This window comes from Haemaphysalis longicornis, unplaced genomic scaffold (genome assembly GCF_048455015.1).
Source record: "Haemaphysalis longicornis isolate Haplotype H1 unplaced genomic scaffold, Haemaphysalis longicornis Haplotype H1 scaffold_1, whole genome shotgun sequence".
NCBI lineage: Eukaryota > Metazoa > Arthropoda > Arachnida > Ixodida > Ixodidae > Haemaphysalis > Haemaphysalis longicornis.
This window is the reverse complement of record NW_027526203.1, coordinates 347712715-347735322: the sequence shown is the minus strand read 5'-3', so window position 1 is coordinate 347735322 and position 22608 is coordinate 347712715. Positions and strand designations below refer to the sequence as shown.

General features: G+C 45.2%; 2 protein-coding genes across 2 annotated transcripts; one reads left to right on the top strand and one right to left on the bottom strand.

Annotated features, from left to right (window-relative positions):
- The first annotated feature begins 1845 nt into the window (after positions 1–1845).
- On the top strand, positions 1846–4540 carry Dbp73d (putative ATP-dependent RNA helicase Dbp73D). Its single transcript, XM_077685435.1, has 2 exons — positions 1846–2034; positions 2247–4540. The coding sequence occupies exons 1-2, from the start codon at positions 2009–2011 to the stop codon at positions 4438–4440; spliced, it is 2220 nt and encodes a 739-aa protein (XP_077541561.1). The 5' UTR covers positions 1846–2008; the 3' UTR covers positions 4441–4540.
- Positions 4541–9128: 4588 nt separating this feature from the next.
- On the bottom strand, positions 9129–21698 carry Su(p) (prostaglandin E synthase Su(P)). Its single transcript, XM_077685449.1, has 6 exons — positions 21362–21698; positions 20878–21087; positions 20567–20769; positions 16281–16493; positions 13532–13649; positions 9129–9383 (listed from the first exon to the last, which is right to left on the bottom strand). Exons 1-6 carry the CDS (start codon positions 21650–21652, stop codon positions 9234–9236), a joined length of 1185 nt encoding a protein of 394 aa, XP_077541575.1. The 5' UTR covers positions 21653–21698; the 3' UTR covers positions 9129–9233.
- Between the last annotated feature and the right edge of the window lie 910 nt (positions 21699–22608).

The window sequence follows — 22608 nt, the reverse complement described above, 5'->3', positions numbered from 1 at the left end:
CTAGCAAGCGAAACGACCTTCTGGTCGTGACATGGAGGAGGAAAAATTGGCCGCGAGAGTGTTTAGGTACCTGTATATGCGGAGCATGGACACGCGGTGGAGACAGCTGACCAAGCGGTACAGAAATTCGGTAGGGCAAGGTGGGGTATACACAACAGTTAAAAAGCAAGTAAAGCAGCGGAGACGACGAATTGGGTACAGAGAATGGAAGGGAAAAAAACCCTGGGGACTTATAGAACAGAGAAACTATAAATCAGGAAGGAAGGTTTCTATGGCAATACGCGAGGCAGTGCATTGCTCTTTGAAACACGGGCAGGGTGGCTGAGAACACGGGACTACACGGCTAACTACAGGCAGTAGGATGAAACTTGTGTATGCGGCCGCACGGATCGGGAAACCGTAGAGCATATTGTCATAGACTGCACAGAGATACGACTGTGGCGGGACGATGGGGAAGCAATGTTGACGGAGGCTTTGGGATTTGGTGTGAGGGGCAGCCTCGACTTCAGGGCCATAGAGGTGATGAAGAGGCGGCTGGAGTGGTGGTGGAAGAAAAATAGGGAAGAGAGTGGGACGTGGGAAGAGTAATATACGGAATTAGAATTTAGAACAGAAGAAGGGGGTGGGGGGAGCAAACAGGTGTGCAAGGGCCGGAAGAGGGGGGAAGCGATGGGAGTTTAAAACCGGGTGAAGGGGGGCTAACAGGTCATTAGGTTAATTAAGGGTAGGGAAAATAAGTAGAATAACACAGGCAGGTCGGTTGGTGACAACCGACGTCCTGATACAAAGGGAGTGCCTCTAATCATAATCATCATCAAGTGGTGACGGGCGAGCCGAAGATCTCTGAGCATTAATCGCCGCAAAGTTGGCATTTTCGGACAAATTTAGTACAAACTGATGAAACGTACATACATAGGCGCATGGAGGAAAGAAACTCTTGGTAAAAGAAACTGTAGAGAAAATAAGAAACAACGTAGTCTAGGATAGTTCTTCGAGTAACGTTGGCGGGAAGGTTCCGGGAGACACCATTGCATCCGCAAGGTAAAGGCGCCAGCGACGCACTAGAACGCCAGCAACAGGCACACGTGTATTTATTTAATACATACTGCGGACCACAATTCGGTCCAAGCAGGAGGGCTGGGTGCAATGCAAAAAGCAGTACCATACTAAACAAACCATTGCGCTGTTACTCAATATCAAAATGATATGATTCAGTTATTTGGTTCCAGTCTGAAATAGTGGGTGGGAAAAATGAAAATTTGAATGTGTCTGTACTCGCAAAGCAAGTTAGTGCGTTTGGTTGGTGATGTCTTGCGAGTCTTGCAAGCGTTTTTAGCCATTTCTCCTCCTACAAGCTTGTAGAAACAAGGTTGGATCAAGGGCAAGAGACAGGAAATCAAGGCGAGACTTCACCGCTCCTCAAGGGAAGAAATATTAGCTAGCATGAATGCTAAGAATAGCATGCTAATAATAATGCATTAGGTCGGAAAGAGAGCCTGTACGTAAAAAGAACAGGTAAACCGAATGGCCGTGCATTGAATCCTCTCGGGTTTGTTAATGTGATGTTTAAATGGGGCTCAGCCTAATGAGGGAAAATAAACTAGACAGCTTAACGTTCCGAGGGGAATTTCGTAGTTTTTATCTAAAAAAAAAACAATTTCCGGGAAGCAGATGAGCAAATATAATCAAGTTCTATGATAAGTTTTGTTTGTGTTTTTCTTTTTATTTTTTTACGTGGGGTTTTTCTTACGTGTCACACAAATATATACACTTTTTTTTTCAAGTTCAATTCCATTCCCAAATCTAAACAATATTTTTGTTGATATGCAAGCCAGCCAAGCCGCGACCATAGCCATGTAGTCATGGGGGAAGAAAATGGACGAGTGTGAGTGTAGCGAGGTAGCGAGTGTTAGCTGTTGTGCGAGCCAGCTCTTGTGGTAGCTGTGCACTAGCAGTGTAGAAACTGTTGCGAAGAGAACTTTTTTAGTGCTCTCAGCTCAGACTGAGCATGGAGAAGCTCTACGTAGTCAGCAGGTGCGTCTTACTGAATAGTTTTAGTTGTCACGTGTAGTAGTTACATGCGGAATAGCGCGGAGCAGTAACACGTGTTTATATTTCGATGTGCACGTGCATGTGTAACTTATTTCTTGAATTGCTTGAAGGGCGAGGCTTTTTCTTTTTATGTAAATCGTGCGTGAGGTGCTCGCTTGTCTAACTTGATGCGCACTCGGGGTCTTTACTTTCAGATTCACAGATGACGCTGATGTTTCGCAAAACAAAGCCATTGATCCTGACAAACGCCTTCGGAAAATCTTAAGAAAAGCCAAACGGAAGCAAGAGGAGGCGCGGCACACTGTGCGAGATGAAAATCATACGGGCGAGCCAGAAGCTGCGCTTGAGGACTCCCGATTTGAAAAAAATGGCAAGAAACGCCAAGTTACAGATGACCGGTACCACTCCAACCACATGGACGACGCGGAGCCTGATCTCAAGAAAGTTAAATCGGAGCTAAAAGGCTGCAGAGGTGATGCAGGTGCCGAACCTGCCGGTGCCGTGTCGGCGCAGACACCGAAGAAGAATAAGAATCGAAGGAAGAAAAGCCTCCAGCCCCGTGTTCGACGTAATCGAAGTGAAGCACGCAACGAAAGCCTCACTGCTGCAGAAAAGCAGCAACCATCCGTCGACCCGACTGTTGGCAACGAATACGCTGAAGATCCTAAGCCTGAGCCGCCTTCATTAGATAATGTTTCCGAGGCAAGTGACCTCGCAAAGAACGGGGAGCCCGACCCGCCGCAAGAGGAGCTTCAAGCTAGCAGTGGGCAGTATTATCCGGTACTGGGCGACGTACAGGTAAAAAAGACTGAGGCAGTTCATCGAGTGCTGCCCGATTGGCTCTCTAATCCCGAGACGGTCGCGTGTATTGTCAAAAAGGGCAAAAAACCTGGGAGCAAAAAAGTAGCGAACTTCAGCAGCAGTCTGAGTGCCGAGATGATGTCAGTGTTGGCAGCCAACCACATCAAGAGGCTCTTCCCAGTGCAAGAGAAGGTGATCCCTTGGCTGCTTTCATCAGAGCAGCGCCGTTCGCTTATGCCTCCTCGCGATATATGCGTCTCTGCACCGACAGGCAGTGGAAAAACGCTTGCCTATGTTATTCCCATTGTAGAGGCTCTGAAGTGTCGTGTTGTGCGTGCCATTCGTGCAGTGGTCGTCCTTCCCGTCAAGGAACTGGCAACACAGGTCTACAATGTGTTCCTGCAGTTTGTGCGTGAAACATCGTTGAAAGTGCAGTTGGTGACGGGAACAAGGCCATTTGCAGAAGAGCAGGCAGCGCTAGTTCGTCAAAGTGGCAGTGGCTATGTCAGCTTAGTGGACATAGTGGTTGCCACCCCAGGACGTCTTCTCGACCACATTCGCAAGACGCCTGGCTTCACCCTGAGTCTTCTCAAGTTCTTTGTGCTGGATGAAGCTGATCGAGTGATTGAAGACGTGCAGACAACATTAATTCCCGAAGTCGAACAGGCTGTCTTTGGCACAGGCAAGCACAACTGCTGCTGCGGGGCAACTGCCCATAGCCGCCTGAGCACACACCCATTGACCGCTTGCTGCCTGCAGCAGTGCCGTGAACCAGTACAGAAACTGCTGTATTCAGCAACCCTGACCCAAGACCCTGACAAATTGCAAAGCCTGATGCTTTTTCAGCCCAAGCTCTTCACGGCCGCAGCTGCTGCACCACGCGAGGAGCAGCAGCAGAAGGCGTTTGTCGGGAAGTACACAACACCTCAGGGGCTCAGCGAGTTCTATTACCTCACTCATGACAACACAAAGCCGTTGGCTGTGTGGGACCTTGTGGCAAACCATGGATTTCAAGACACTCTTTGCTTCACTGCCTCCAAGGAGGACGCCCACAGGCTTAGCTTGGTGCTTAAAGAAATGGGTGGAGTTCGTGCTGAAGAGTTTTCAGCAAAATTAAGCACTGCGGAACGTGCCCGAGTGCTGAGAAGATTTACGTCTGGGAAGCTGGACGTACTGGTGTGCTCCAATGTGCTGGCAAGAGGCTTGGATGTGACCAATGTGCGACACGTCATCTGCTACGATCCACCAAAATTCATCAAGACGTACGTGCACAGGGTTGGCAGGACTGCACGTGCTGGCGTTCCGGGCACCGCGGTGACATTCATGCGACAGGGCCAGTTGCCAGCATTCAAAGCAATGTTGGCATCAGCCGGGAAGCAAGATATTCAGGCCTTGGATCTTGGCAACAGCGATGGACTGGAAGCGTTCCAGAGCAAGTATCGAGATGCACTGAAGACTGTGGCAGCAGTCGTGAAGAGCGAGCTAGAGGGTCCGGAAAGGGGCAAAAAGTACAGCTTCGCTCAAAGATCTTCGCTGCCAAACGTGGTGCCTACGGCAGAGGCATTAAATGGCAGTCCGACTGCATGATCATGCTACTCTGTGGTCATGCTTCTGCATTTGCTACTGTAAATACGCATGTATAATACTAATAGCCCTGTCACAAAGAAATAAATGTCCTTTTTCGTAATGCTGGTGTGTGCTTATATGTGACAATTTTAATGTGAATAGGCTAGAACCCTTTTGTGCGTAGATGCACCAACTACTGACGTCAAGCCCAGGGGTGCCAAGAGAAACCTGTAGCTGATCAGTCAGTATTTTCAGGTAGATTGTGGAAGCATGTGAATGTAAAATCCTTTATTCAGTCCTCCACATGCTTGTCAGGCACAAATATGTCAGAACGAGGGTGTTGAATTCAGGGAAGACTGCTTCAGGTGAGCAGCAGAGTACCAATGACGCTGCCGATAAGCAAATGTGCACATTATTTGTGAGCAGGACTGAAGGCTGCTGAATAAGGTAGCTGCAATTAAAAGTGCTGAATATCTACTGAGTGCAGTGAAGACAAACATGGCACAATGTACGTAACTATACACGCCTTCACTGCTTTGGCATCCAGAATATGGTCGCATACATTGGCTGTGGAAAGCATACATACAACAGCAGAGGGAATTTATTGGTGCACTATTTGTGTATTGGCACCTCGTAGGCCTGGAAGTTGGCATAGAGGACATTGTGCACAAAAAAAGCGTGCTAAATATGCTGTAGCCTGTTCACTACTGGTAACTAGAGGCGTAAGAGTGAGACTGTTCGAAACTTGAGTACGTTGCAAATAGTGTTTACTACTCAATTTGCCCCACAGTTTTACTGTTTGAAGTTTTCCAATATTTGAAATACAGGAATAATGGAGCAATAAAAGTTGGTTTTGCCGTAGGACACTCAAACCGTGAAGCTTCTCTGTATGGCGTGGCCCTTGGGCTTGGATTGTCTGCAGGATGCTGAAGCTGAGCCTGACACATGTAAATCTAGTGCTAAACAAGTGTACACTTGCTCCAGTGTTAGCTGAAGAGGAGTGCTACTTGAGTTAAATTTAAAAGCTGAAGTTCTCTGTGACTATAGTGGCATGAATTGGAAATCATGGTGTATTGCTTGTTGGGTTGCATCAGCAGTTCATAGGCAGTTCAAAACTTCTCTCGCAATACAAATTCAATGGGTAAAAATGATATAGAGCCACCCTGGAGCAGTTCTGGGCAGTCCAAAATTACAAATGAAAAATATCTACTGTCTCTATGTTGAGGAAAAGTAGCCAAATATGTAGCCAAATATTTGTTCCACTGTTGTGTAATTCTGTCTTGACCTTTCAAGTTTGTCAACTACTATAAATGTTTAGCCCCTTATTTTTCATTCTTTTGTGCCATTTTCTTATCACTCAGATGTGTGAAGTTGCAACTGCCTAAGTTTTTAGTTGTTTTAGAAGCGCGATACTCACTAAAGTAGAGGTCATTGTATGCGAAAATATTCGATTTGCAGTAAGGTTTTACCAGTATTTGTATCCAATTCACAGTCCCAAATTTAATATTCACGCAGCTCTCCTGAAAACCCAACATACCACAGTTGATGAATGCAAAGTTTTTTTAATTTAAGGAATATAAAATCTTACATGCATACATCAGGCCCAGCATTCCACACTGCGCAATAAACACAAACATCGATGGTTCGAGCAACTAAAAGCAGTTTCACGGTTATGTTTACAAGCATTCACTGGAATACTACTCTAACCAGTGACTCCCCTATTTGAACAACTGCAAGTTTTTGGAATAAGAAAAATTTGTCCATCCTTGTTTGCTTCACTGCAAACCACATTAATGGGCACAAAAATTTGTGGCGCATCCTTTCTTGCATGGCTTGCTGCTTACAACAGTTTGCAATACAGTCAAGCGACTCCAGGGACTCTAATGGCTTCAGCTGACCTGTTCCCTTCCACTTGTGCACCACCAATTTTTTTATGAAAACACATTACTTTGTGCAATGAAACAGTGGCTGTGGTTAGCCACCTCTCGCTACTGCAGAGTTGTGCTATGAAACCTTCTCACCATGCCCTCTCTCTATACCGCTATTTCTGTTGGACATTTCCCAGCTCAAGTACCCCCCTGGGAACGCATGAGGGGCATGCGCGCAGGGCCTAGAGGTGAACATTTCCGTTGTACAAGAATGTCGACAACCACCCGATAACCAAAAAAAGGACAAAAGCTTGAAATGATACCCACTCAGTAATTGAATGAATTGGGGAATGATGAAAAAGGAATATGCATAGTAATAAGCAACAGATGAAGTGCAGAGGCAAACGGCCAAATGCAGAAATTTGGAAAATTTTATTTTATCAGTGTGGCTAATGTGCAGTGGTAAATGTGGCCATCCTGCTAGCCAAATTTACCCAGACCATGCATTTTACACCTAGGAACCAAAGTACAAAATTATTCTCTCCTCCACTCTCTAGTACCATAATGCCATAATTTTTAAACTTCTGTTGATACCCAAGTTCATAACTGCAGAAAATGCCGGGGAAGTTTTGGAGTTTAGCTGGTAAAGTGCAACGGTAACTTTCGCTATGTGTATCAAGGCAATGGCTAATGACAAAGCACAATGTCCAAATAAGGGTGAATTTTTAGAACAGTGCCACTAAGTGAGTCCCTGACAAAGGAAGCTTACAATACACAAAATACAATTTTTCAAAATGGTTGACAAAATAAAAGCTTACAAATTAACACCTCTGGAAATACTGTTTGCAGGTAACAATGACCTTTATATTCCAAAAAGTGACTTTGAGAAAGAGGGACACTCTGTACGAGCTTTTAGGTTGCACACAGAGAATTGAAAGGGGCCATGCAGATAAAATGCCAGTTTGTTTTATTCGAAAGATTTGGTGTTAATTTTATAGTGCCCTCAGCACTTGTCCAGCAGCAAGTGATGCTTTATTCACCGAGAAATTAAGCAATTTAAGGTAACATTTTTATTCTCCCGTGAAATCGTGTGTTTCATGATGTCTACCATGACGTCACATGTACGCGTCTTCAAGTGAAATTCTAGTGAGCAGTCCAGTGTGCAGTGAACTGTGGAGCCTTGTTTACCATCAGTCCTCCTAGATGGCGCCACCGTACTGCTCTGCACCTTCGCTTTGTTTTTCACCGTATTTGCACCTGGCTTGTTTTTGTTAGGGTAGGTAGTAATTGCTTAATAACACATTGGGTATGTTCGACAAATACTCACATAGAACAATGTCGTTTACACCAATTGGCCAGTATCGTCCGAGACAACCCCAAAGCGCTGCACTTCTGTGCAGTACCAACAGCAGTACGCACTGGTACTTCTAAGTTTTCGTGTACTTTCATATCTTCCATTGTTTACCCAACCATTCTTACTGCTATAAAATGAATATGCATTATATTTAAGCAAAATAGCTCATTCTGCAAGCTTATAAGCACAGCCTAACTTGCATTTTATTTTGCCAGCCTCAGCCAATCTCACAGCTGTGCATATTGCGTCATAGGTTCTAGTGCAGGAAATGAGCTAGTGAGTTGCATGGCCATTCCCTTTTATCCCAATTATATAGCTTATTTGAGCAAAGTTATTCTAATGAGGCAATCTTTCGAATGAAGCAAACTTGTGTTTTGTCTGCTGGCCCCTTTAATGATAGTTAATTCTGCATGTACATATATTTCAGTGACTGCAATAAAAATGCATATCTAAAGTTGGGCCATCACCCAACTGTAACATCTAAGCCAAAGAAATGCTGGCTCCGATAGTTGATTGTAGGGTTTAACGCGCCGAGACAACGCAGGACACGGACATGAAACGGACAGTTGAAGGCTCTGGATTAATTTTGACCACCTGGGAATCTTTAACGTGCGCCAAAATCTCGTACACACGGGTTTTTTTGCTTTTCGCTTCCATCAGAAAAGCAGCCACCGTGGCCAGGAATGGAACCCGTGTCCTCGGGCTCAGCAGCACAACACCTTAGCCACTGAGCCGCGGCGGCGGGTGAAATGCTGACTTTAACCATTTTCCCTTGAGTCAAGCCGGAAAACTGTAGCTTGAAGTGCAACATGAACTGAAAAGCAAAGCTAGTTGGTGTCAAACAAGTTTCTACAGCCATACTTACGCTGGTAAAGTTGACACCTCAAAGTGTTATTATATGAAACGGTCAGTGTTGACCACCCAAAGCATCATAACATTTGCTGCCAGAGGTGTAGTAATTTATATCAAGCAAAAATGTCAATGAGAAATACTCCTGTGAACTGAAGAGCAATTCACCACCTAGAAGAGCTCAAACTCACACACAGTGCCAGAACAACTAGGCGACATGCATTCCTTTTAGCCACATCCGAATTAAAACATTCTGCAATGATTGCTTACGCTTTATAATGTGCAAACACAATTGTGGGTCTTGAGCTTTTAGCTAAGAAAAAAAAGTGTTTGCCAATAAACCAGTTGGCATTAATGTTTTTTTTTTTCATTTATTAATGCTAAAAAATGATGACGCAGTATTTGTAATTTCCAAAACATTCTTGTTCACAATTTTCATTGTGACAAAAATAGCTAACAAGAACTACTAGAACCTTTGGCAGCTATCTGAGAAAGTTACACATTTTAATTAAGTATATTGCAGCAATTATAAATCTTTTTCTGCTGGCCACCCAACACTGACAAAATGAAATGTGTAAAAATTCATTCGCTTTTTACCTGCTCTGACAGTGCATTGTAGGAAATACGGCTATTCAATATCAAACAACAAAACAGTGCCAGTTTTTATTTTGTAGAACAACTACAGAAATCATACAAAAAAAAAAAAAAAGCAGCAAACAAACTATGGAGGCAACTCCGTAAAATTAGTGCATCATCGCACACAGTGCTTGACTCCCAGCATGGCAAGATGTCGCCTCCTTCATCCGGTAGTACCAAGGCCCGATGTTTGTGTCTTTGAGCATGTCTTCAAATGCTGTGCAGCCTTCCACAGAACTGAGCACACCGTAAACAGCCTGCGTACAAACAAGCACACAATCAGCCTGCAAGTGCTGGTTTTACTACAGGTTCAGAAGTGGTAAATTGTTACCCCCTATGTGCAGCTGAAAGTAATTTTGAACATGGTCAATAAACTCGTGCAATCATGATGTTACGTGCTCAAGGACACTGAAGCCAAATGTCACTTTTTCGCGAATAGCAGGAAGCACAAAACCATGCTTCCAAGTTTCCCACCGCTTCCCTGAACGTGTTTTAAATCCCTGCCACCTTTTGCACCACTTTTACACATAGTCACTGCTTTTATGCAGCACGAAGAAGTGATCTGTGTCATCGGTCCGCACTTCCAGTAACACCAAGTATTGGCCTCTTCCCTTAGTCGACACCGACACTTTTCATTAATTAGTGCTGCCAGTAGCACACACGCACCGTCTTTTTTTGGGGGGAGGGGGAGAGGTATTATTGTTTACCTTATCACGAGACATGCACACATTTTGAGGAGAGGAATTTTGCAGGCTACTGGGGTCCGCAGCTTTTTTTTTTGCAGATTGCAGCTGCAGGTGCTCATCGACCAGTGTATGTACCAAAGCATTTGGTGAAAACAAGTTTCCACTGCTTTCCCCATGCGGGCAAAAGAACTGGGTTAGACAAAATGGTTTATAAATACGCAAACTGCCACCAGTAGCTGCCTTTCTTTTCCCTCTGTCTGCCTGGAACACTTTTCAGAAACTCGAAGCAACTGCTCAACTGATGCATGCATCAATTGCAGCGGCATATCGGAAAGTAATGGACTGAAACACATGAATGCTAAAATCCAACGCAAGTTTTCAGCGTCGCATACAACAGTTTCTGCTATTGTCCAAAAGCCCTGCCCAACTCCAAACCCTGATCATATGTAACGCTCCAAGTGGACTACAAGACCCCAGCTGGAATGACTGTAAGAGGAGGACTTTGCTGCACACACAATAGATGTCGCCCCTATCCGGCCCATCAACACGTCTGTAGCTGATGTGCACAGGATCAGGCTGGTCATTGCCATGAGCCAGCACGGCAGTAGCTTCCACAAAGCTACAAATGGCACGGGAGAGGATACGTGCTCTTCCAATACACGATAACTTCATTATTACTATAACAAAATTTTTGTGGGAAAAGACTGCTTGATGTGCTCTGCTGGGTCATATGTGTCCCTTAGTGTTGATGGAGGTGCTTCTAGGGTATGGAAAGGCAGGTAGTCAACACACACATTAGTTGCGCCATAATCCACTACAGTAATTCCCTAGAAAGGAAAGTCCACCCGCAGGTGTAGTTTGTCTCCCCTAGGTGTGGACACCGGAACGCCTGCTGGTGGGGAAATGGGGACAACAGACAGGCAGGAAAGGGAGAAGAAAGAGTGGGCGAGCATACATATATACATATATCCAGGACAATACCCTAAAAAAAAAAAGCCAGCGCATGCGTGCTTTTTTTTCCCTACAGGGTATTGTGTGCGCACGCACATGCCCACAGTCTAGTTCGCTACCGGGAGAGAAAGTGGAGCACCGGGAGGAGTTCCGAGGCATCCAGGTAGGAACCCAAAGCCTCATGGACTCCGTCCTAGAAACTTGACTTTGCATTTTCAATCAAAACAGCCATTTTAGACAAAAATGCATGCTTAATTCTCCTTACCTCAAAGTTTCTGGGATTGGATAAATGTGTCAATATTACCTTCACAGTTTGCATGACAGGTGAGTCAGTGTGCAAGTGAGAACCACCTTCGGACGGACCACACAGCACTCCCAAGCTAAGCTTGCATAAAAAGTGCCTACGAACTGCTGCCATGAATAACACTAGCGGAGACACTGACTCGAAAACAACGTTTCGACATAACCATTGCCTTTATGTGGGACAACTGCAGTGGATGCCGCAGTTAATTAAGAGGTTAAAGCAACAATGTGAAGATGTGCACTTTTACAAACACGGTGCACTGCAGTACTGAGCTAACAATGCTACACATAAAGACAATCCTGCTACATGCGATGAGGTATCAGTAGTTCCCTCGGCAACGTTTGTGCACTGCCACGGTGCAATTAATTGTAACATTTCATGTGGACAAAGTACTGCCTAACGACCAATTCCCTCTCAAAAACAGCCCAATGAGCAATGACTCTTGCAATGGCATCACCACGTCAGTACACTTTGATGCCTTAAAAGTGCACTGTTCTCACTGCAGGCTGTTCTCAAAAGCTAAGCTAGGGTCAGCTTTTCTAAAGATTATTTTCACTATTCTATTCTTTTGGTCTACTGTGAATGATGGACGTCATGTCGTCAGATCACAATTAAAACATGTCTTATAGAGCGAGCAAGCACAGCATAATTGATCATGTCCAACCAGTGTTTCATTGTTAATTATGGCCCTTGCAGGCACCGGTGAGAGAAGATGCGAATACATTGTGTGCTTATAAATACCCAATACGGCTGTCCCCTTTGCTGAGCAGCGACTAGTAGCTGCACAATGACCACCGCTTCTGGATTTCGCTTATTAGGCACATAATCTTCACCATCTTTAGAAAAACTCCCCAGTTTGTGGCAGTCTTAAAAACATCAAAATTGTTTGCAAAGAAGCTTAAACCGGTGAAGGTAGTCAGTGAACTGTACAGATATGGTCATTTTTACGTGCACGCGTAGGAATTTCACACCATAACAATCTGCATCTTACATGTGTGACACTTCAGAGAGTCGTGGGGGATAACGAATGATAGTACAGCAAAGGAGAGAAGGACACGTGACGTCAGCACGCGTCGAGTGTACGCTGTGTGGCACTGGGTTGAGTCCTTGCCAAGCCGTCCAACTACTGGTGAAGCACAGGGTGAATGTGACGTCAGGCCGCAAAGCGAGTGTTGGTGTGTTTGTATGACTACGTGCACAACCTCTGCGATCAGCAACGGCATGGCGACGGAGCTGATCATTGAGTGCAGCTGCTTCCCGACTTGTACGCCTTCCTTGGTGCATCAACCATTCGCATTCAAAGAAAATTACGTTACACGAGCGTGACAAAAGCAGGTAGAAATCAAACTAAAACACATGCTACTAACCTGGAACAATGCCAAAAGCATTGCGGGTTGCGGGAGGAGCAGAAAATAGCAAACACAAGAAGGCTCTTTTCAACACATTATTGCACGAAGAAATGCACACGCTTGCTTTCACACCACAACACCCGCATCACGGCCCACAAATTTCGCTTTTTTTCACAGGCGCAAAGTTCTGACGCCTCCGAAATCTGCGCGTGTTTACCAGTCTCCGATAGAGGTACGAAGAGGCTGCAAGTCAACCTACCGTCTCGCCATCCACCTATGTACGATGATTACTTGCTTTTACAATCCATACACGTTTCTCCACACTGATGAGTTCCACGCTATTCATTGATTAGTGCACGCGTACGCTGAAGCCACTGACCAAAGAACCGAAGCGCACGGGAAATTGCTTGCCGGCCCGACCCGGTGGGTACAGCGATAGCGAGCCCAGCGGCGGCGGCTCGCCCGCCCGCCGCCGTTTGCATTGCCGGATGTAAACAAACGTTTCGTTTCTGGCTACGTCAGCCTACTCCGTGTCCATGATTGGCTATCTGGTTTTGTGGGGCTTTCGCGCAACGAGGGAATTCGAACCAAGAGCAATCTGTTCCGCCGTCGCAGGTTGCTCGAGGTGCCGCCACACTTTTCATAATTATATAGCCTAATTATCTAAAGGCTGCTTGAATTAAACCTAACATGTTATTTCACCACAACCATTTGACTGAAGCAAATTTGTACACTGCCTTTACGGTCCTTTAAAGGTTTGCATTTTGTTACTAAAGAACTATTGAGCAGCTTGTCATCTTTTGATGACCTGACCACATGTGATAAATGCCATAGGGCAGGATAAAAAAAAGACTTGTGGCTACCTTACAATAGCCACAGCTGTACTCCTTTTGACAAGCCTTTCCTATCTTCGGAATACAGCTAGGTGGCACAGCAAAGTTGTGTTCTACTAAATCATTTCGGCAAATTCTGCTTCCTTTACATTCGAATTGGCATATGCCGTGATATATTAATACTAGAGGCCAGACAGTAGGTCCAATTCTTGTGAAATGTACTCGAAATTGGTCTGCTTGTACAGAAACATGTTCACGCAGGAATCCTACTCTATTGCTTACCAGGTCAGCAAGACTTGGACGGCTGCCTCCGTGGAACATGTTCTCCCCGCCTACAGCTGATGTCCACTCGTGACAAGCATCCCGGAAACTTTCTCTGACATCATCCTTTAAGTTATGCCTGAAAACAAAAGCACAATCAGTTAGGCAGCCCAATGTATGCACACCATATGACTTAAAAACAGACCAAGCCTTACATAATGAACCAAAGCTAAATAAAGTAGCATATTGTGGATTAGTCTTCCCACATTATATCCGACTATGAATCAAGATTGTAGCCATGCCCAGTCAACAAAATTGTGTTTGGTTCTTAAGGTCATGTGAAAAAAGTTTGGCGTGGAGCATTTTCATGGCAATGAGTGGTGACATTCTGCGGCATCTGCAATGGTTGTCACGCAGCCTCATAGTATACAGGGAGAGCTTGGTCATTCTTTAGAGAATCCTGCCATCTCACACAATCGGTGAGATTTCTTCCAGGCGGGGTGGCCCAGAAAACACACGGTGGCAGCAGGAATCCTCATGACCATAGATTAGCAAGTTTTCAGGGCTCCTTTGGTGGCGGAAGAGAGGCAAGAGGGGGGGGGCAGCCCTTAAGGGGCACAGCGACAGTGCATCCGTCCACGCAATCAAACTTGTGACTGGCATCCTGGTGACCGAACTCATGAAGTTTCACAGTGTTTATTCGCCACTCGAATGGCAATGCAGGACAACTACACCAGAAGCTGATTCTGTGGTCCATTGCAACGACTAAAGAGTACCAAAGCTAAAGAGTCTTTCAATCCTTTCACTTTTCATTTCATGCTATTGCAGTCACCAACAGGTGACAAATGCCAAGGACATAGCATCAGCACTACCATTTAAGCTAATCAGTACTTGTCTCACATTTTAGCTACAATGCAGCTAATTACGAAATCCAAAGAATAAAATAAACGGAAATAGAAAGAAGCATGCTTCCTGTTTTTTCATCCCCTTGTTTATAACTCAGCTATGCTGCTGTTGAAATATAACATGTACAAACTGACTGAATTTGTAGCTTTGCTGCTGTATCACTGGAGACATAGTCTGGCTTGCATTTTGAAAGAAAAGCGAGAAAGAGGGCAAAGCTGCGACATCGGTGCTGCATTCATTATGCTCACAAAAGTAGAGGTACAGATCACGAGTAGGAGCAACAGGTAACGACACAGGGAAAGTTCTGAATTCATATTTTCTTGCAGTGAAGTACAATTTATTGCATCTTTTGAATCTAGTATATTAAATGTCTGACTACTGTACCTTGCAACGACATGCAGAATATGTTTCGCAGTTTTTTGTCCAAACATTAACTCTGTTGTGCTGCTTTCAAAACAGTACCTGAAATCTAGCACTGTGGCATTCATTACTGCACATTTCTTGATTTAGATTAATCTAAAATGCATGATTACCGTATTTATTTTTAAGAGACTGACTATTGCAATGCATGCTGCATACTGCCACTTTTATGTGACAAACTGTGTAAAATACAGTTTACTTTATGTAATCCTTTCAGGATGAGCAATTGACAGTGTTCTCCTGACATCAGCACTGTACTGCCAACTTTTGCATGCATGTACGAGAAGGAGCAGTCGAATGTTTCCCTTCAATTGCACTACTTTACAAAAAATTTTCTATTTAGCAAAAGGGGAGCCTAAAAATGTCTCATTTGTTTGAAATTTCATGACACTGCCCTTTTTTTATACCACGGGCGTATCTTTAGGGCTTCCACTCTTGATTTTGTCTTGACTAGGTTAACAGAACATATAACTTGACAATATAACAACCTACAGGTAAAATACTGTTTTGAGACACGACAGATTAATTACCAGATGTGATTCTACAGCACTGAAAGTGATGAAGCTTCAATAAAATGACACTTAGAAAAGTAAACATAATTTGATTTTCATGCAACTAGTAATACTGGCAGTGAGGGTACAAAATCCACCATTTGGCAATGCAGCGATATAAAATAACTGCCATGGCTCAGAAAATGTCTCACCTGATGATGTCTCACCCAAGCTGCCCCTGTCAAGATTAATTGATAGCTATTGCTTGAGCCTCGCTGTACATTAGCATTTAGAACAGATTTCAAAGTTGACTAGTGACAACAAGCAAAAATTTAAGTGATACAACTATACAACCACTTGAGAAATCGTGCACGAATACTGTTTTCAAGCATCACTTTTCTTCTGACAGGCTAGATAGCGTATTTTCTTTAGATAAATCAGAAATATCCTCTTCAGAGAAAAAATTCCAGCCACCTTGATAAGTTCTTGTTCGAAGTATGGTTATGTAATCACTTTTACACCATTTGTCAAAACCGGCAGTTATTGGACACAACCATTCTTCTGTAACTGTGTCTTTTGCGCACATTTCTCAGTAAAGTAATTATGCCATTTGCAAGAAGAAGCAGAAATAATGGACAAACTTTGTAAACATTCACGTTGCAATGTCATGAGGCTGCCAAGACTTCTGTGAATATAATGGGCTCCTTGCTGGACGTGCTTTCAAGCATAGCTAATGACCCAACATTGCGGCTCTCAAAGGTTCCAAAAACATAACACTGGTATCTTGCCCCCAAAAATTCACAAAATACTTCACACCCACATTTCCTGACGCAATTACACAGGAATGTGTACCTCATGACAGACAAAAATGCATATCAATAAACATACAAAAAAAAGTCCTTTTGCGACCTTATGACCGACGAAAATGTGCCAAAACAAGTGTGAAATGTCACCTTTTCTTGAGCCTCTTGGCCACAAAGTACATGGCAGCCGCACCCACATAGATGACCAGCAGGCGCTCCCACAGGGGGAAGTTCTTCTCCCACTCTCCCACCTCCGAGAAGTAGTTGAAGGCTTGCAGGGCCTCCTTGCGCGTGCGGTACACATTGGGCGAGAGCACATGGACCAGCACATCATCGGCCCACATCCGCCACGTCCGCTCTTCCCTGTGTGTGGCAAGACACAGTGTGGGACAAAAAACCTCCTCCCCCAGGATACACGTGGCAGCTTGGGAGGCAGCCTAGGACGCCCCAATACGCCAGAGAGGCACAATTTTACTTCGTATGAACCCCGGCCTCAATTTTCAGTCTGCACTTAGCTGCTATTATATTAGCAGTACCATACCATGCACAGTGTCGGGCTGCGCCTTTACACTGTGCTGCTGCCAAACAATAAAATAAAAGTGGGGACAGCAGCTATGCACTAAACATGGCAAGAACTTAGAATTCACAACTTTACCTGGATTTACCAATCCAGAACATAAACACCGAGTAAGAATGAACACTCGCCTTTTCTTTGCAGATGCTGAGAGTTATAAAGGTCCACAACTACCATGCAGCTATTTTATAACAACCTGGACTAACAACTAAGACAAGGCCTTGCATGGGGTCAAGTATAAAACAGATCTTTTTTGAAGCTATCTGCTTTGTCAACTACCTTATAGTTCTTCCCAGAGCACATGCAAGATAAAATATGCGAATGCACCAGCATAACAATGTATCAATGGGTTTGTGGTGCACGAGTCTTAATGCACTAAAATGAGACTAAGCAGCAGCCAGCTACCCCATGAGATTTTTTTTATTGCGCAAGTACGCCCTTCGGCATAAACTAATGAATTCAAGCAGTCTCGTCTCCGCAATGGAGTTATGGAGGGGCCGGTATTGGGGCCATGCGTCCAGCGGTGAAGGTCAGGTGGTTGTCCTGAGTGGTACCCAAGGGCCCTCACGTGGCGAACTTGTACTGCCTGGAGACCCGAACATGTCCCGAGGAGGTGGTCCAGAGTCACTTCAGAGGCAAGGGCTTCACAGAAGGGGCATGTTTCTGGGGAAACTTGCATCCTCCATGAGGCCTTTGTCGACGGGGTCAAAGCTGCGCCCACACGGATTCTCCAGAGAGCCACCTTCTCGGGGTGGGTTAAACCGCCAGGAAGGTCCAATCCACGTGGAGGAAGAAGGGCACGCATGGAGCGCCGGAGAGATTCCTTGTGAGTGACACGGGTATCACTCTTCGATAACTCTAGCAGAGGTAGTGGCCCAGTCACCCTCTGAGGATGGCAGGCCGCGTCAGCGTCCGTGTGAGCAGTTGTCGACCGTCAGTTCCACATAACTCGCACAGGGCATGGAAATGACTTTACAATACGATGCACATCACCGGTCGAGGGACTTGGCGATGTGCCGGAGTTCCCTGCCTGCCTGCCAGGAGTCTGTGTACAGGTGAAGGCATGACAGCAGGTTCATGTTGAGGTGAGGCTTTAAAGAGAATAACCCGTCCCGGATGGCCACAAGTTCTGCCATGATTGAAAGAATACGTACCTCGGTGAGGTATGAGCAGGTCTGCTGGACTTCCGGATGAGTGGGGCACACAAGGCTGGTACGTAGGAGATTTCGGGCCATCCCTGCATCGACGTATACTTGAAGTGCATCGGTTGTACCACCCGACTCCGAGAAAAGGGGGTAGGGCTGTAGTGCCTGGTTTTGAAAGCGGCGTATCCGGGTAAGTGTCCAGTTGTCTGTGGATTGGCTTCGATTCCAACGAGGAAGGTCAGGTGATTTTTGTGATATAGTAGGTGACCTTGAATCTTAGTAGTGGGCCAATGCTGCAGTAGCGGGAACTGTTTGAATTTTCAAGCGATGTGCACTCCTCCGGTGTTGAACAAGCTCATCCAGGGTGTTCAGCTGGGCCTCCGCTTGTAACATCGGAATAGGAGTCAGTCAAAGCAGGCCTGTAATAACCCGCATAGCCTCTCAGTTTACACTTTCCAGTAGGTCCCCGTCCCTTCGAGTGAGGTGCTGAAACTGGGCTTGGTAAATTAGCCGGGGTTGCAGTACAGACCAAACTAGGATGCGTGCCATGTGACTACAGGCACCGCCGGTCTTCTGGGAGATTCATCGAAAGAGGTGCAGTGTCTTGGCAGGTTTACTGCGCACAGGACGGATCCACGGAGCTGCGGACCCAGAAACGTCCAGTTCAGCTCCGAGCACTCGCATTGACGACGCGAAATTGAAGGCGTGGCTGTTTAAGGTCAAGTTGATGGGCGCCTGTGAAAGACTGCGTCAGCCACATTTATTTGTGATTGACACGAAGGTCGTCTTTGCAGCTGGTAGGGTCGAGCCGATCGTGGCACACCAATGCTCAGTTTTGTCTAGGGCCGCCTGAAAGCCTGCCTGCTGGCTGTTCAAATCTGCATGTACCAACCAGACTGTAATGTCGTCGGTGTAGAAATCAACCCATCATATCAATAGTATTTAGTTACTTTGCTTTCTCGAGAATACTTAGTAACCCATATCTCGTAGCCCTTATGGTGCTCAAAGCGCGCAAGTTCAGATGGATATAAGAATGCTGCATACGTAAGATAGCGATTGTATAATTACATTTTACCTGATACGCTATGTTTTTATCTTTCCACTCCTGCTTGGGCCTAATTCTGGCCTGCAGTATTGTCTAAATAAAAAAAAAATAAAAAGCTGCAGCAGCACCTAGTGGAACAAACATAAAAGAACGGTTTTTGTCCTCTAGTGTTTTGAAAGCACCGGACTAGATGGCGCCACAATACTGTGAAGGAATATGCAACCCTGTGGGCTTTGGAGGGATTTGAATGAAGTGAGAATTAGCTTCCCTGTGGGCATTTAAGGGTTAAAGGATATATTTCACAATGAAAAACTGCGTGATTTGCGCTTGATGCTTTCCCATGAACTTAGTCACTACACAGCACTCCAAAGAAGCAAGGTCACTAAACCCCGTATTAAGTATAACTAAACCCCGTATTAAGTATATAACATAACTTAAGTATAACTTGCCTTTTGACACTTTTCAGTGCCTTAATAACCCATTTCAAGGAGCAAACTTATGCTGAAAGGGCACCTTTTCGCGAACTTGATGCTTTTTGCTGCCCTCAAAAATGTTGAGAGGGTGCTAGCTGGGATACTGTACTGGGCGGCGATGTTCTTCTTTCTCGCCGGTGGAGACGGCATTTAAAATTGCGAGCTTGCCTAGCAAATACAAAACTTTTCGTTTCACTGGCAGCAGAACTCATCACCGACGAACCGAGACTACAGATAGCAGTGGAGACTTGCGACTACACACCAACAGGCAGGCCTAGCACCTAACCGACATCGCACTGGCAATATGCGGTAGCTTGCGGTGCGGGCGAAGTTCGTTAAATTTGTGCATTTCTCCAGCCAATTTTCCAGAAAAAGTGCAAAAAACAATGGCTCATCAGCGTAGTGAATTAGTTACATCAAGGTTAACCGTTACAACGCCTTCGTTACATAGAGGTTGCAAACACGTGGGTTTCAATGGGGCTGGTAATGGGGAATTGAAAAACTTTGTTAAATCCAAGAGTTTATTATATAGACATTTGTTACATCCAGGTTTAACTGCAGTTGAATTCTAACCACACTAAGTTTGTTTCGAAAGTGTACAATCATTTTGAATTATGGTTGCCTTTACCAGCACCATCAATCAGAGGTTGGTATAAGCGGCACTTCTGGCAAAAATGCATCTAAAATGCCCAAGCATAGCCACCCTTTTCTCTTACTTTCCTAATTACCTATCTACCTATCTTATAATGCAGTTGGTCTTTAAAATGGGCATGTCTGACTGAGTACACAAAAATAATCAGTTATACTTCCCCTTCATTGATTAATTGATTGTAGGGTTTAACGCGCCGACGCAATGCAGGCGATGAGGCGCGCCGTAGTGGAGGGCTCCGGATTAATTTTGACCACCTGGGGATCTTTAACGTGCGCCGAAATCTCGTACACACGGGCATTTTTGCTTTTCGCCTCCATCAGAAAAGCGACCGCCGCGGCCGGGAAACGAACCCGCGACCTACTTCCCCTTCATGATTTCCCAACATGCAAAGTCCATTGTCACTTGCACTTCTGGCACTGTTTACTCGAACATTTCCGGCATGAGTAAACAATGTCAAGCATGTGCGTGAAATGCAAACTCGTGCGCCCCTGGCACGAGTTTACATTTTGGTCTGCGTAACTATTGTAGATGTAAAGTGGACACTCACTTCAGCTGGTGGAATGCATCCCCCTGCGTAGGAGCATTGTCAATCATTAGGAAGTACTTGTTGAACACTTCAAGTGATTCTTTTCCTGCAGCATCCTTGACCTTGACTGGATCATACAGCCTGAGGTATTTACTGAACCCACTTTTTGTATCTCGGAGGTAGCTCTGCAGCATGCTGATGATGACCGTGGAGTCATTGATTTGCTTTGGAAGGAAAAGATAACAAAATTATCAGCACAACTCTTCAACGTCCCACTTAAAACAGCAACAAACTGGCTTTCGATCAGGAGGCCGTACAAAACAATCACACACCCAGCAATTTCCAGCTTCCTCTACAAGCAGGATGGGCACTTTTTTGTACTCTGAAAACTTCAGTTGCTGACGAAGCACGGGGTCCACTTCGACGACGTTGTATGGGATGCCGTAGAAATCTAAAAACGCCCTGACCTTGCAGCAGAAAGGGCATGTCTGGTACTGATACATGGTGATCTTGAGACCAGTATTTGTTGTCGGCCCATTCATCTGCAAAAGGAAAAAAAAATAAAAAAAAAAAAAAGAAGCAAGCGACGCTGTTTCACAGTCACAGGTAAGGTCACTCGAGGAAGCAGATTCGGAGGGAAATGAGCTGACAGGACGAAGTACGTCTGAGATAACTCTGTCAGCACATCAGTGCGCCGTAGGAGCGGCATACAGGCGCAAGGGCACTTGGGGAATGAATGAACACGGCTACTAAGTGCAGCCGTTTGAAAAGAAACCCGTATTAGCGAAGAAAAATTGCAGGCTAAAGTGTACTTACTACGCGCGATATTCTGGTTCCAGGATTAGTAATACTTTGCGTCTGCAACGGCGACAACATATCGCCGATTGGGTCCTTTCTTAGCTCCAGGCCTCGCATGTAAGCGTGACCTATAGCACCGCTCGCCAACCCAGCCACAGCTAGAAATCGAAGTTTGCCAGAAGTCCATTTTGAACTTGAGCGAGCAAATGAGCTTAATTTTGCGGCATGAACGTAAGTATGCGCAGTAGCCGGCGAAAAACACTTCGCCAGGGACGCACACCTCACAAACTGTGCACTGAGAGCCGCCATTGCCTACTTGCTGCTGTCACTGTTGATCTGCCATCTCGGATTGGGCAGGACACCGGAATGGACACCGAAGTGAATCTGTCAAACGTCAAACTACTGTTTTTGTTTGTATTGCATATACTGGCTCAACTAAACACACTTTTCATCGTTTATCCTGGACAATAAATCAGTATTTAATTTAACAATCAGTAAATCTGTAAATTAAGAATCAGTAAATTTAACAATCAGTAAATTTAATTTAACAATCAATAAATCAGTATTTAACAACTACAGCAGATGACGCGTATTCGTCCACAAGGCGTTGATTCCACAAGAAACTCTATGACTGATTGTCTTGCACTGTGATTGGACGATTGGAGTTTAACCAAGTTTCGGTTTTGGTGCCATGCAACAACGATTGATGCGCCGACGCGCGCTGTACAGGCACCATACGCGGACGGGATGTTTTGCAGGAGCGGTTAGTTCGAAAGCCATGCTGGTCTGGGTGAAACAAAGGAGGATTAGAGGTGGGGAAGCAGTTGCTTATCAATCGTTTCAGTGTGCGACACGCGACGGAAGTAGAATTAAGCCACTGGGCGATAGAAATATATGTCTGAACGGATCCGGTCACACGTGACACCTTCCAGGCCTTAGCTGTACTGAACCAGAATCTAGGTGATACTGAAACATCAGGAGGGGGACAGTAAAACAGCGGGGGAAGCTAATTTGAATATCAGAGGGCGGAGCCTATCGGGACTGGCACAGTACCGGTGAACTCGAAGGAGAAAGAGAGTATTGGAGAAGCTTTCTTCTGCGTGTAGTTGGAGATGTGGAGGGGGCTCATATTGTCTATGTATGAAGGCATAAAACAATCAGTGTTAGAGGAGATAGAAGTGGAGGACCATGCGGATCATGCAAAATGGCGATTGAAGAAAAAAGCAATGTCGTTTGGTGACGACACATGTTGAGGTGTGCCGCAT

Excerpts from the sequence above, each read along its gene's own strand:
- Dbp73d (XM_077685435.1), top strand. The coding sequence starts at position 2,009 with ATGGAGAAGCTCTACGTAGTCAGCAG. Across the intron at positions 2,035-2,246 it reads AAGCTCTACGTAGTCAGCAG|ATTCACAGATGACGCTGATG; the intron begins GTGCGTCTTACT and ends CTTTACTTTCAG.